The sequence below is a fragment of the Chlorocebus sabaeus genome, chromosome 10 (genome assembly GCF_047675955.1).
Source record: "Chlorocebus sabaeus isolate Y175 chromosome 10, mChlSab1.0.hap1, whole genome shotgun sequence".
NCBI lineage: Eukaryota > Metazoa > Chordata > Mammalia > Primates > Cercopithecidae > Chlorocebus > Chlorocebus sabaeus.
Window position 1 is genome coordinate 53,372,509 of NC_132913.1, and position 15,155 is coordinate 53,387,663.

General features: G+C 33.9%; 1 protein-coding gene across 1 annotated transcript in view; it reads right to left on the reverse strand.

The window, feature by feature from the left end:
* Positions 1-15,155, reverse strand: part of SCN1A (sodium voltage-gated channel alpha subunit 1) — a 147,111-nt gene that overhangs the window by 61,631 nt on the left and 70,325 nt on the right. Inside the window, exons 4-12 of the mRNA XM_007965230.3 lie at positions 14,915-15,033; positions 12,755-12,844; positions 10,695-10,823; positions 8,896-8,987; positions 7,762-8,031; positions 4,240-4,303; positions 2,978-3,119; positions 2,117-2,323; positions 371-655 (exon numbers count right to left, since the gene is read on the reverse strand). Coding sequence (XP_007963421.3) covers positions 371-655; positions 2,117-2,323; positions 2,978-3,119; positions 4,240-4,303; positions 7,762-8,031; positions 8,896-8,987; positions 10,695-10,823; positions 12,755-12,844; positions 14,915-15,033 — 1,398 coding nt within the window. The remainder of the gene's footprint in view (positions 1-370; positions 656-2,116; positions 2,324-2,977; positions 3,120-4,239; positions 4,304-7,761; positions 8,032-8,895; positions 8,988-10,694; positions 10,824-12,754; positions 12,845-14,914; positions 15,034-15,155) is intronic.

Consider the following 15,155-nt stretch of genomic DNA (forward strand, 5'->3'; position numbering starts at 1 on the left):
AAATCATAAAATAACCTAAGGACATTCCTGATCAATAATCCCCAGTTCCACATTTTTTTTCTTAAAAGTGCTGAGGATCAAAAAGATTAAATGTCATTAGTTGTAGACAAATATCGGCAGACAGTATCAGAATGACAATCCAGTTCTCCTGACTGTCAACTTGGTGTTATCTTAACTACACTGAGCTGTAGACTTACATATCTGTGGAGTAAAATTTTCGCATAACTATGTGCAGAAGGGATAGGTTTAAATATAGCACAACAGTGGTCGATTCAGTTGATAAAAATTCCTAAGTCCATTTTCTAATTCTCCCCCTCTCTCCCATGTTTTAATTTTCAACCGTGCATCAGTAAACTCAGCAGTGCCATACCTGGTGCGGGGAAGAGTACCTCTTTTCATATGTCAACCGGTTCCCTTCAATGGAGAAGCGAAAACCTTTCCTCCTGATGCTGTCCTCAGATTCAGATTTATGGAATTCATCCTCGTCTTTCTCTTCCCCACCAGACTGCTCTTTCTGTTTTCTTTTCTTCCTCCGATTTCTTCTTTCCTTAGCACTCTTGGAACTCAACTTAGAGGCTTCAGATGAGCTGTCTGAGAGCCTGCCTGCTGCACTGGGCTCTCTGGAATGTTCTGAGGCAGTTGCCGTCGCTGCCTGCTACATCGAAGAGAAATAGTTTTAACATAGCACCTGAAAAGATTGTATCTTTCTCTGAAAGGGTTGAAGTATTTGCATGGCATTTAAAAAATATACTGAGCTGACTGAGGATCATCTCACAGAGAAGATTCTCTGCAAGTATAAGAGGAGATTTTTTTTTCCACCTAATGAAGGCTTTCAGAGATAATCTGGTTTTCTCCATGGTAACATTTATTGTCTGTGTTAATGCCCCACAAACCACATATTCAAAAATATCCATCGGGTATCAACAAGAACACAAATTCATTACTTTTTGGGATTTGATTTACTTTAAAAATTGCTATTTAATTAGTGTTGTTTTCTTTTCTCTGAAAAGGAAACTGGAGTATGGAAGAAAAGCTGATGAATTACTTGAAGTCCTATCTTCAGGCAGGGGAATGGGATGAGGACGTGAGGTCCTTTCTCTAGTTATTGAAATTGGATTGTCCAATACCCTCAAAATATCATTAATCACATTTATGGACAGTTATAAAATCCCTTTCTCACCCATCCACAATATCCAGAAAAATGGAGAAGGGAGAATCAATAGTTTCTGCTGAGCAAGATAAGACATCCAGTTTTCCAAAAACTGTCCCCACCATCTTTGAATCGGTACTGGTTCTTAAGGGATATGTGGGCATGGAATAATACACTGCTTTTTGATTATAGCTTGTACTGGTAGTAAGTTGACACTTTTGAATTATTATCATTGTTCCCAGGGTAACCTCGATAAATTATTTACTCTTGCATATAAATTAATATTTCTGAAACAACTTTCTTCTTTAGTAAAGACATTAAGTTTGTATGCTAAACAGAAAGATGAGAGAGAAAGGAGAGGCATTTTATAATTTATCACACTGTGAGGTCTAACACTTCACTATAAAACCAAGTAATCCTTTTTAGATGGTCAAGCTCTATAAGATCGGTGACATTCATATGTCTATTGGATGCTGCTATATCAGAGACCATTATATTATTTGATCACTTCCTTATAAAGGAAATAAAGGAACCATGTTAAAAGCCAACATATTTTTAGTTAAAGAAAAAAGGAGACTATGTTTAAGAACTAGAGGATCAACTCTTCATATGATAACCAATAATTTCTTGTTCTAAGAAAAGATGATTTCCTCCTAATGTCAGTCTACTCATTGAATAAAAGTCTCTCACTTGAAAATACCCCAAAATAACATTTTCCCTTTGCTTTGAGAATCTTAAGATGATTAAAATAACATGAGAGAGTTCTATTGTGGTTATTATTATATACATCTTAAAATAAATAAACAAAATAATTAAACTAAATAAAAGTAAATGGATGATCAAAATATAGAAATCGTTACTAATTCCTCATATAACCACCTGCCTTTAGGTACTTACTTTCTCTTCAATATTTTTGTAACAATCAGAACAACCAAAGGTCAGTGCCATGAGACAGGGCATCTTTACCTGAGCTGCCTCCTGTTGCTTTTTAAGCTGTTCGATCATCTGCTGAAATTCGGCCTCTTTCTGTTCTGCTTCTTCCAAGGTGGCCTGATTCTGTTCCTCGTAGGCCATGGCCACCACAGCCAGGATCAAATTTATTAGGTAGAATGAGCCCAAGAAAATGACCAACACAAAAAATATCATGTATGTTTTCCCAGCAGCACGTAATGTCTGCAAACAAAAATATCGGAATTATTTCTCAATATTATTTCACTAAGTGGTGGCTTCAACTTTCAGTTTACTTGTGTGTGTAGCAAAACTCAAATATAAATAGTAATTATGCTGGTCACAGCACACTGTACTTTTTTTGATTCTTTGTTTCTTTAACTTCAGCTTCTTCCTTCTCTCCTAGCTGATGGATTCGCCCTATGATCTCTAGGGGAGAATTTTTGTATTCACCAAGAATGAAATAGTCAGTAAAATGCCATGGAATCCTCCATTAAAGACCTCAGCCTTTAGGAAAGTCAAGGAAGACAATAAAGTTATCTTTCTATATCTGCTTCTTCATTTTCATTACCTCCCACCTGAGAGATAATATTTGAGGGGGTAGATAAGGCTGAAGGGAGAACGTGCCTTCTGTTTAGGACAATCTGTGTCTGAGAAAGGTAGAGAACAGGTTTTGAGTCAAGAAGAAATGGGAGAGAATTGCAATCCTTGGCGTCATTCTGCTCAATATGTGTTATAATCAATAGGATAGAGAAAGTCAAGTCTTGTTTCAAGTTCTGCTCTTTCTACTATATTATCCTCTGGTTTTAATTTCATAACTCAATTGATTTTCTTGTATACTTTTACTTAAATGGAGAGTGTAGCTCTTTAGTGTCTCACCAGTTGATAAAGATTTTCCCAGAAGTCCTGAGTCATTAGTCGAAACAAGGACAAAAAAGCCCAGCTGAAGGTATCAAAGCTTGTGTAGCCATAATTGGGATTTCTACCAGCTTTCACACACACATATCCCTCTGGACACTGGCTGCAAGTGGGGCAAAAGAAAGTATTACAAGTGGTTCTGCTGCCTTTTTACTCTGATACTATGCTATAATATTGTCTAGCCAGAAAGATTTGCTATTTCAAAATAAAAGTTTGATAATTAAGTAACTAATCTATTTCCCAACTTTTGACTGCATATCGCCTTATTAGCTACTTGGCATCATCATTAAAATATGGTGCAGCATTTCTAATAATATTTTACAAAATAACTTTTGTTGATAATTTGCAATTTCAACATCTCCGTTTCATTTCTACTACTATGGAGTCTCCAGAGTTTATAGCTCCATATACTTATCTAAAAGAAACAGCATTGTTATTACTATATACACTAAAAAAGTAGGAACAGGATTACTCCGCTTTTTGTATTTTTGCTGTTATATACAGTGGATGTTTAAGAGATATTTTCCTCTTTTTTTATACTTTTATTTGAAGTTCAGGAGCACGTACATGTGCAGGTTTTTTATATAGTTAAACGTGTGTCACGGGGGGTTGTTGTGTAGATTATTTCATCACCGAGGTATTAAGCCTAGTATTCACTAGTTATTGTTCCTGATCCTCTCCCTCTTCCCACCTTCCACACTCTAGTAGGCCCTAGTGTGTGTTGTTCTTTATATGTGTCCATGTGTTCTCATCATTTAGCTCCCGCTTATAAGTGAGGACATGAGGTACTTAGTTTTCTGTTCCTGAAAAAATAGTTTGCTAAGGATAATGGCCTCCAGTTCCATCCATATCCCTGCAAAGGACATGATCTAATTATTTTTTATGGCTGCATTGCATCCCATAGTGAATATGTACCACATTTTCTTTATCCAGCCTATCACTGATGGGCATTTAGGTTGATTCCATGTTCTTGCTAATGTGAATAGTGCTGCAATGAACATACGTGTGCATGTGTCTAAAAGTATTACTTCTTGTTTTAGAAAACATAAATCTTACCTAATATTTAAATAATCTCATACTTTATCAAAAACCTTATGTATAGCAAATTAATGTCAATAAAATTAGTTGGCTGTTATCTTCAGTTTCTATAAAAAGAGAGAAAAGATACACATATGTATGTGTACATAGAAAGATACACAGATATACACAAATTATTGACTTACCCTGCATCAGAGCTATTTCCACATAGTAGTGCATCTAAAAAACCCTCCAGGAAATAATGATATCCTGTTTGAAAAAAGAAAGTCATGTGATGAACATTTGCATTGTTAAAAACACTAAAATGAGAACAGAAATGTCAGGTTCCTCTTTTAAGTTTGTTGAGTAATTTTAAAAATATAATTCATTCAAAGGTACAAGTATTTGTCTCTTGTCCCTCCAAATTCTAGATATTCTATCTAGATACTTTACAGTGCAAAATATTTCTTCATTATGAAGGAATGGCATTAGATTAGATACAGTGCAAAGATACTTTACATTAGATACTTTATAGTGCAAAGTATTTGCATTAGATACTTTACAGTGCAAAGTATTTCTTCATTATGAATGTAAATTTAGTGATAATGACAGGTACTAACATAATCTTTCAAAAAGGTATTAGCATTTGTCCACCACTCTCATGAAAAAAAATTCATTCAGTAAAAATAGACAGGAATGACAGGAATTCGTTTTCTCAAAACAGCCACACATTTCAAAATAAAAGAATAGTATACTTTCTGGTCCTCTCTCCTATATTTTTAACACTATACATTTTAATAATTAAGTATAACTTACATTCTCACAGTTTCCAGAATATAGGCAACTTATAGTCAAATATGCATAAACCAGATCAACAACTGAAATGAAAGCAATTTTAAAAAGTCTTAAGTACTAAAGCCAAAATCATGACTATAGGTGAACAGAACATTATCTCAAAGATTCCCATTTCTTGCAAACTCTTTTGCGTCTTGCAACATTCAGTTCTTCTGTAACTTTTTCCTTGATATTTTCAACTTTCTTTCCACTAAATGTTGTCAGAATTAAGAACTCTCCTCATTGTGCTACCAGTAACACATATATACTTGAATTATTCTTACAGTGACACTCCTATATTGTAATTATTTATTTACAAGTATTCCTCCTAGAAAGTCATGATCATTAATTACTTCTATATTAGTGTTTGTTTGAGACTGGGTAGCCTTTCTGTAAAGTTTATTGAATGAACAAGTAAATAAAAGACAAAAAGAGGAAAACATGAAATTAAACAATCGATGTTGGATTTTGCAAGAAGATATATTTTCTAGATGTTATGTTTTCTGAGGAATTTATTCCATGCATAGTTCCGTACAGTACACAGAACCACATAAGGAAAAATATCATTTTTGTTTCTAATATTCTGACTTATTTGAACCTAGACAGGAAAGTTGACATAGTATTTTCTAACTTTGAATTAAAATTAAACAAAGAGAAAGGACTATAATAGTTTATGGATGAATTTTTGGTATCTCATATTTATAAATGAAGTTTTGCTCATTAAATTCATGATCTAACCTTAACGATTAGCCTTAACCTGAGGAAAATATAACTTTTCAGTTATAATATTTATCCTTAAATTTAATAAACTTAATTTTCTATTACTTTCAAAAATGAACCACTTTATTTATATTTGCATTTGGTTTAAAATAAGAATCATAGATGTTTAGAGCTGAAAATGACCTCAGATATTATTTATTTTTTTACTTTGAGTATTGGAAAAATGTAGTCCAATAAATTTTTCCTAGAGAGAATAAACCCTAAATAACCCTCATAGTCAGCATTTTGAACTTAGATAAAACAAACACACACCAGATTTCAGGGAGTTTGTGATTGAAGTTGACCTACTGGCATCATAGCAAGTGAATAAGGAACATTGGTGTATTGCTCAGACACTGTTCTTAATCTAAAGATTAACAACTAAAGATTTACAACTAAATCTAAAGACTTTCAGCTGTTCGTAAATTATTTGTTAGCATATCACTGAATGTCATGGAAGAGTTCATTTGTATCAACCCAAGGTATTTTCCAGATTTATAACTATAAGGAGACACTGATTAGTACTCGCTTTTTAAACTATGCTATCATTACTTTAGTAAATATCGAACAACTAGTAACTTTCTGTAATTAATTCTGTTTGTTCCACACAGTCACTGAAGTTTTCTTTCTTTTTTTCCAAAATATTATTCATCACCTTAAAATAATAAAGATATACTATATTCAAGAACATCTAAAAATCTAAGTTGTGCAGGTTTAATGTTTTTCCTTAAAAAGGACTTTTCGTTTTCTTATTAATCATGTTCTAACTCTCCTTGCTTTTGAAATATCACTACTGGCAGATTCTAAAATTAAAGAGAGAGGAAACTTACACGCTTTTTATTGTGACTTTCAAAAGAGAAAGGGTATTAGCACAATTATTATTATTTCCAAGACAGAGTCTTACTCTGTCACCCATGCTGGAGTTCAGTAGCATGATCATGGCTCACTGCAGTCTTGACCTCCCAGGTTCAAGTGATCTTCCTATCTCAGCCTTCTTAGTAGCTGAGACTATAGGTAAATGCCACCACACCCAACTCATTAAAAAAAGTGTGTGTGTGTATATATATATATATATAGAGAGAGAGAGAGAGAGAGAGAGAGAGAGTAGAGAAGGGGTCTCACTATGTTGCCCATGCTGGTCTCAAACTCTCAAACTCCTGGCCTCAACTGATTCTCCAGCCTCAGCCTCCCAAAGTACTAGGATTATAGGTGTGAGCCACTGCACCCAACTAACATTTTCTATTACTCTCTCCTGAAGCTTTATTAACTGTAATTTTCTTCTTTTTGATGTAATACTACTTTTCAAATATATGAATGAGATTTACTTTTAGGTATCTCTTTATTATAACACTCTGAAGCCATGTGTTATGTCCATTATTTTCCCCAGTGTACTACAAAGTTTCTGATACGTAAGAGACATTGTGTAATTAGTGTATAATGAGTTACATTTGCATAGTACTGTAGAATTCACAAAGGGCATTCACATGTTTTATCTCCTTTGATTATATCAATTACCACAGGAAACAACCAAGGATCCTAGGAAAATTCTTTCTAGCTGAATTCTTCGGGCTTCCAAATGATGGTAAAATAGAAAATGGCATTGAGGAGTCAAAACTAGAGTAGTTATGAACAAAATTGTTAAATGTATGTGTAAGCCATTGATAAGGTGATTAACAAAATTCTTCTTTAAAATTAGTTCCAGAAATATAAATAATCTATTATTTAAAATCCAGAGGATAGAAATACCAAATAAAATATAATTTTAAATATTGTTAAATAGTTTGATTAGGTAATTTTCTAAAAGATGACGTCTTGTTATGTGATCATTTAAAAACATTTTCATGCCTAGATGGAAGGTACATTAGCAATGAAAAGACTAAATATACATAACAGTAATTATTTTTTAGAGGGTGTTTTATTTATTTTGTTAGTTTTAAATTTTAAATTTTAATTTTTGTGGGTGCAAGGTAGGTGTTTGTATATATGGGGTAAATGAGATGTTTTGATACAGGCATGCAATGTGTACTAATCACATCATGTAAAATGGGATATCCAGCCCCTCAAGGATTTATCCTTTGTGTTACAAACAATCCAATTCTACTTTTTAAGGAAATGTACATAACAATAATTCTTACTTGAATCTTGAATATATGACTTCCAGTCAAACTCAAAGACAGTTTCATTTATAAGTGTACCATTATAATTCACAGTTATATTCTTTTCTACACTATGTTCCTCCAGGGAAGCATTGGTGGGAGGCCATTGTATACATTTATTCCTCAGGTTGCCCATGAACAGCTGCAGCCCAATTAGAGCAAACACGCTCAGACAGAACACAGTGAGGATCATGACATCAGAGAGTTTCTTTACAGACTGGATCAGGGCTCCCACAATGGTTTTCAGGCCTGAAAGAAAGAAGTCTATTACTATGAAGACTTAACACATCTGAAATAATAAAAGCTTCACACAATTTTCTTGAAAACATAGATTTCCTTCATAAGTCCAAGAATGTTTGCAATGCTAACGGAGAAGCAACACTTCATGGAAGGGGGAAGAACTTCTGAAGATGAATTCCAGAAATGTAATGATTTAAACAATGAAATGAAGATTCATATCCCATTATGTCGAGACAGAGTAATGGAAGGTTCATGTTCTTCATGGAGCCTATATTAAGGAAAGGGCCTTGTCTTTTTCCTTTTTGCTACTGAAGCTTGCCTCACATTTTCATTAGGGTCAAAGGTCAGTTTTATGACAAAATACTTGAATAAATATTTTTAAATTCCTATTTATAAATAAGAAAGATTTTGCTGTACAACTGAAAGTGGTTTGCAGTATAATTGTGCCTTAAGATAATAAATCCTCCACGCAGACTCACACTATTTTTTATTATCTTATTCCCTTCTCTTTTGTTAGCAAAAAATTTAGAAGATTTGCTTTATATACACATAGTCATTAATGACTCTAATGAATAAGAAATTAGAGATTGGTACATTTAAAAGGGAGCAAATTCTTGATAAAACTAACATGGTGAAAAAACAAAACAAAACACATTTGTAAGTGCAAATCACCTTGACCTCAAATTACAGTATCTCACATAAGACACTGTTATACTCCAAGGCTGATAAAGCTTATGTCTAAACAATAAGAATCATTTTCTTTGAAACACCTAGTCTTATGATTCCTGATTTTCGGTAAAACTGAATGCCAAGCAAAGAGAAGGATGCTGAATCATATGATGGGTCAGTCTCGTTGTCTAACCTTGCTCTCACCTGGAATGACTGAAATTGTCTTCAATGCTCGGAGAACTCTGAATGTTCTCAATGCCGAGACATTGCCCAGGTCCACAAACTCTGTGACGTACCTGTAATAGGGAGTTCACACACAAACACAATAACAGGATACAAAGAAAAAGCTGTAGGTACAAGGAGCCTATGCTTTACTCTAATCACTTCTTACCTGGAATTACAGAAATAGTTTTCAAAGCTCTCAAGACTCTGAAAGTGCGAAGAACTGAAAAATTGCCTAGGTTTACAAATTCTGTTACAAACCTGTAGAATTAAATCAGAGTTATTCAAGATTTTAGCAGGATTTATATTACTTGCATGGGTCTTTTATAAAGACCTTCTTGGTGATTTTAAATGATAAATATTGTAAGTGGCAAATCAGGAATTAGATTTCATCACTAATCCTCTGTTCACATAATTTAAGGCCATTAGCTAAATGTAAACTTCATAAAGTAGGCACTATTGTTGTCACTTTGGAAAGCAATGCAACCAATATCATGTGTAACTTGTAAAAAGAAAATAAATCTTGGCTATGGTTTAGGGTTTTAGTTAGAAAAAGATATATGAAATCACCCAACAGAAATTTGGGCATGAAAAGGCAGATTGCCTTACTGCTTTTATATACGAGATAAGATTTTCCCAGTGTAACTTTTAAATAAAAGTTAAGCAAATTAAGAACAATATTTTATGAGGGTCCAGTGCTGCCCCTATTATTATTGCCATTTTGATCTTAAGAAATGGAAGTCCTGGTATGCCTTCTTTTGAGCTGTGGCCAGAGAACCTGGCAAAGAATTGGCTCATCCTGATCAGATAGGAAATTACAACCAGACACGCAGTATTCAGAGTCCTGAGTATATCAGTGCCACCTCTCCTGCTCCTCTCCACTACATCACAACTGTAAGAGGCCAAAAAATCAGCTCCTGAAGGAAGGCTGAGGGTAAGTGTTGTGGGGCTGCCTCTTTCTATGCTCTACTCTCACTTAGTCCAGAATGGTTTTCTGTTATTTGTCTGGGTCTCTTCCTGAGGAAGTCTGTGACTAGAAAAAAAAGAATGGGGGTGCATAAACTGTGTATATTACTGAGTGGATATGAATAGGAGATAAGGATAAGGAAGTTTATGTTGAGACTAAAGAGATGAAGAAAACCATAAAAGGAAAGAAGAAAATAAGGAAGAAAAGGGTTCAGGAGAGAAACAGAAAGGCAGAGAGAATGTACTCCTCACAGGTCTTAGAAATCAGTAATTTAATATATTAAAAACATAATATTTCAAGTATCTTCTTTCTTCTCTTAGTTTGATTTGTCAGATCATTTTGATGCTAGTAGATACTTACTTTCGATTATTCTACCAAACCAATAAAAGAAACTGTGTGTAATATGAGCAAGGTCATTGCAAATTTGTGTAGCCAATAGAACTGTTTCGTGGCTATAATTTTCAAAGTGATTTTCACAGATGTATTACAAATATGCTTGTGTTTTGATATTAGATTGTGTGTGTTCATATGTGTTTGTGTATGTGTGTTATGCATGTGTGTGTGGAAGAGTGGCGTATGTGAAATTTTCTGACAGATGCTACGTGTGAAAATTGTAGTTTTCAACTACTGCAAAGCCTTCATGCCATAGTGAAATCCCAGTTAGACCTTTGTTGTGCTAAATTGAAATCCAGAGTTTGAATGTATGAATCACACCAAAATATTCTACAGGTAAAGCAAGCCTATTCTTAAAAGCATAAGCACTGATGGAAAACCAAAGTACGTTCTCTCTTAAAGTTTCAAAAAAGGCACTTACGCAAATGTAATGACAGTGAAATCGAGCCAGTTCCATGGATCCCGAAGGAAAGTAAAATCTTCTAAACAGAATCCCCTTGCAATAATTTTTATAAGTGATTCAAAAGTGTATATTCCTGTGAAGGTGTATCTGAAAACAAGCATCCAACAAATTTGATAAAGTAACAGTGTTTTTTCATAGCATACCAATTTCTTCTTTTTTTTTTTTTTTTTTTTTTTTTTTTTTTTTGAGACGGAGTCTCGCTCTGTCACCCGGGCTGGAGTGCAGTGGCCAGATCTCAGCTCACTGCAAGCTCCGCCTCCCGGGTTCACGCCATTCTCCTGCCTCAGCCTCCCGAGTAGCTGGGACTACAGGCGCCCACCACCTCGCCCGGATAGTTTTTTTTTGTATTTTTTAGTAGAGACGGGGTTTCACCGTGTTAGCCAGGATGGTCTCGATCTCCTGACCTCATGATCCGCCCGTCTCGGCCTCCCAAAGTGCTGGGATTACAGGCTTGAGCCACCGTGCCCGGCCTAGCATACCAATTTCTTATCACTCTATCAGCAGAATAGATGAATACTAAAAAAGAAAACTAAGCAGATGGATTCTATTTTCATACAAATAAAACATAGCCCTAAATTTAAATTCAACTTTCTAACACACAAACAGTTGTTTTGTAAAGTGTCTTAAGAGTAGTGTGAGAAATACAAGGTATATTAAATCTATCTAGACATTGTCTGAAATGTCTTGGTATTTACATAAATAAACATAGTCTCCTGAGAAATATTTAGTATGTTTACATGATGGAATAGCCAATCAATACTATTGCAGAAGCATGAAATGATTTCCTTTTAGGGAAAAAAAATCTCAATTTTAATGGTGTTCCAAGAATGAGAGGGAATTGACAAACTAGCATGTCTTTTTTATTTTTTTTTTCTACAAGATAATTTAACTTACTTGGAATAAAGACTTCTTAAAGTCAAAGTAAATATTTCTAGGGTTACAAAAAGTAAACATTTAATTTAGAATAAAATTCTTGTGATAATTCAGAAACTTAGGTGTTTCCAAAGTTTAAATCTCCTACTCAGAAATTGGGGTGTGAGAGTGGCATAAAATCACAAAAATACTAGGGCAACGGAAAACCTGTGGGGCCTCCCATATTAACTTCAATACTTTAGAATTTTTTGTATATAATATTTATTATTTTCTTCAAAATGTCATTTTTCTTACTGGTTTCAACCTGGAAGTGTCTAGGAAAGGAGACACTCTTGGAAATACGTTGGTGAAAACATTACCTTCAATTGAAGGTAATGGCAAAAACCACAATTATGTTTACACCAACCTAAAATTTCTGTAGTTTTTACAGGTCAGCAGCTGTATAGTAACAGGCACTACAAATAGGAAGTGTGGGCAGGTAAGCAGCTATGGTTAGAGTAGCCCAACTTCAGTTATCACAAATCTGGCCTCTCTGCCTTGAAGGTATCCCCAGAACAGAGACATAGTTAGTAATGCTTCTGGTTTCTGAACACTTCAAAAAGTTCCACTTCTGTTAGTTTAGTCTTCAGTCTACCGAATTTTCAAGTTCTACAATCCTGAAACTTTGGATTATTTTTCCATTTGTTGGTGTACACGCTTGGAACTATATTGACCTGACATGAAGTGAATGTGCCTGTTGGCAATGAAAACTTTGTGAGGTTCGATCATTTGTAACTAACTCTTTTTCATTTTCGACTCAATGAATTTATCTGGAATTTAACTGGAAACAAGGTCTACCATACTGGCTGTTTTCTGCAATTGCTTTGACCACGTTTGGTTTGGCTACTGTAGATTTTAAAGAAAAAGGAGTAAATGTCCAAGAGTGGTGGTCTTCTGGTAAACACCAGGTACAGGCGAAAGAGAGCAATAATCAGGTATAATGCCAGCAGGTCTGAGGGCCAATGAACATTGTCCTCTTGCTGAGTAATTTTGTCTAGAAATGACTTTAATAAAATGCTCTTCAGTTTTATTTTTAAAACTACAATAAGACACAGTTTCAAACTCCCAAATGTAGATATGTTATTAAAAATATAAGTTGAACTTACTCTACATTCTTTGTCCAGTCAGGAGGGTTACTCATTGTCATAAACACACAGTTTGTCAAAATAGTGCACATAATTAGCATGCTGAATAATGTAGGTTACTGTTAAGGAACGCACAAAAGAAAATCGAAATCCAAGTGTTATATTACAAAAAACTAACACTGAAAAGCCTAAACTGCAGCTTAGCCAAAATTCAGGGATAAATGTATTGTGGTCAAGTCATCTAATCTCTTTAAATTTCAATTTCTGCATGTGTAAAATGTGGGTAATAATATCACCTTCACTGAGTATTTGTATAGATTAAATGAGATAATGTATATAAAAGCATTATATCAGTATAAGGTGTTGTTTTTACAACTATTATTAAATCAATATATTCACCTCCCAGAGAACTTCCGTGGGAAGACTATTTTTGTGCTACCTGGAGTTGCATAGTTTTTCAACAGAAAGTATTGACTTGAGCTCATTCAGGCAAATAAACTAGTAAATTGTTGAGGAAGACCACTTATCTGCAATATTGTAATTTCTTAAACACATCTTATCCAACATAGTTCAATGCATGAAAACAATTTGTAGTCAAAGTACGGCACGATGCTAATTGTTCGGCTGCTCTATTTCAACTGAGTTTATGCAAGTGCAGCAGCATTCGATAACATTAAAAGTGAGTATTCTTGAAGATTGGCACTTAACATGATGGGAATGTAATTAAAATTCAACACAGCAAAGTGATGTTGGCCAAGTGACTCAACCTCTCTGTGCCATTGCCTTGCATCTCCTCCTACTTCTCTACAATGGAGCTAATAATATACTCATTTTGTAATGTAATCATTTTTACATGCAGATTAAATGAGTTAATATATTGGAAATGCTTGGAACAGTCACTGTGCATAAGTAAATATACTCTAAGTGGTAGCTAAAACAAATGAACAGACATACAGAATTATAAAACTGAAAGGGACCCTAAAAAATTAGTTTTATCACTATATTTTAAAAATCAGGGAAATAAGGCCTTACTAAACTCTAGAGGAATTAGATAAAGGGCTCAGGACTAGAATATAAGTTTCCTGCATTAAGATCCAATATTCTTTCCACTATAGTTTACTGCCAAAACAAAAATTTTCCATAATTGAAAAAGAAAGTTTTCATCAAATGACCACATGATGGCACTACGAATACAAACTGGGATAAGGAAACTTCCGTAAGTGTAAAAACCCTGATCATATGATTTTTATGTTTCAAATCTTTTAATTTTAGTAATAGCATATTTATACCACTAAGAAATTTCTTGCTATCATATTAAAATTAGAATGGCTCTTTAAATTTTAGAATCCTTTAAAAAATAGTATGAGCTTATGATAATTATAATGGTCTTTTAATATCTATTATTGTCAAAGCTATCAAACAAGATACACTCAGAAATGAATTGTTTTGCTAAATTGATCAACAAATGAATGTAGTTGTGAAGTCCTTTTTAACACCAATGGGAATCATGAAACCAAATCCCTTAAGACCATTTGGAAATATATGCCAACTTATCTCATTAACTTCCAGAGTCTTTACTAAGCAATCAGTTTTGCATGGCAGCATCATAACTCATGACTTGAATTTGAAATTCAGCCAACATTCCAGTTCTTCCTTCACAAAAATCATCAGGAAATTTCAAGAATTAACTAAGTACTGGCCAAAGACTCTTGACATTCTCTGACAGAAAATATACTTAAAGATTTATTCTAAGATACACTGAAGTGTTTTATATCATAACTATGGATAAACTTGGATGTGGAAGTAGATTTTTCTGTTATTATATCATTGCTCACCGCAAATTCTACACCATCACAAACTTTGTATAAAGATGGTAAAGGTAAATATGGTTATCTTACTTTAGATTTGTAGGATTCAATACATACAAGTGTTTTTAGACAGATAACAAAAGTACATAAATACATGTTTATACATAATATATAAAATGTTAAAGACTGAATGTTTCAGTAATGTCTATGTGATTAATGAACTTTAAGAATGAGGCTTATATGACAAAGATGCAAAATGAGAGTGATGAAAACTATAGAATATGGACATTTCCCAACTTAATTTGATATTTAGCTACAAAGTGCTTACAGATTATGTACAAATAGTTAATATTAATCACTTGAAAAAGGATATGAATGTACCAAAATCTTAATAGCTATTTTCCTAAGAGGATTGAAGGGAGTTAAAATGTACAGGGCAGAGGTGGCACTGAACCGGAAGATGGCCTTCCCTTTATTCAATACTATAAAAGTCTGTAAGACAGGAACACAACATACAAGCATGAAAGTATAAACCACTTAAACTCTGTTATCTACTTTCTGTTACTTGTCATAATAAATTATTCTAAAGTTAAATGAGAAAGCAGCACAACCAC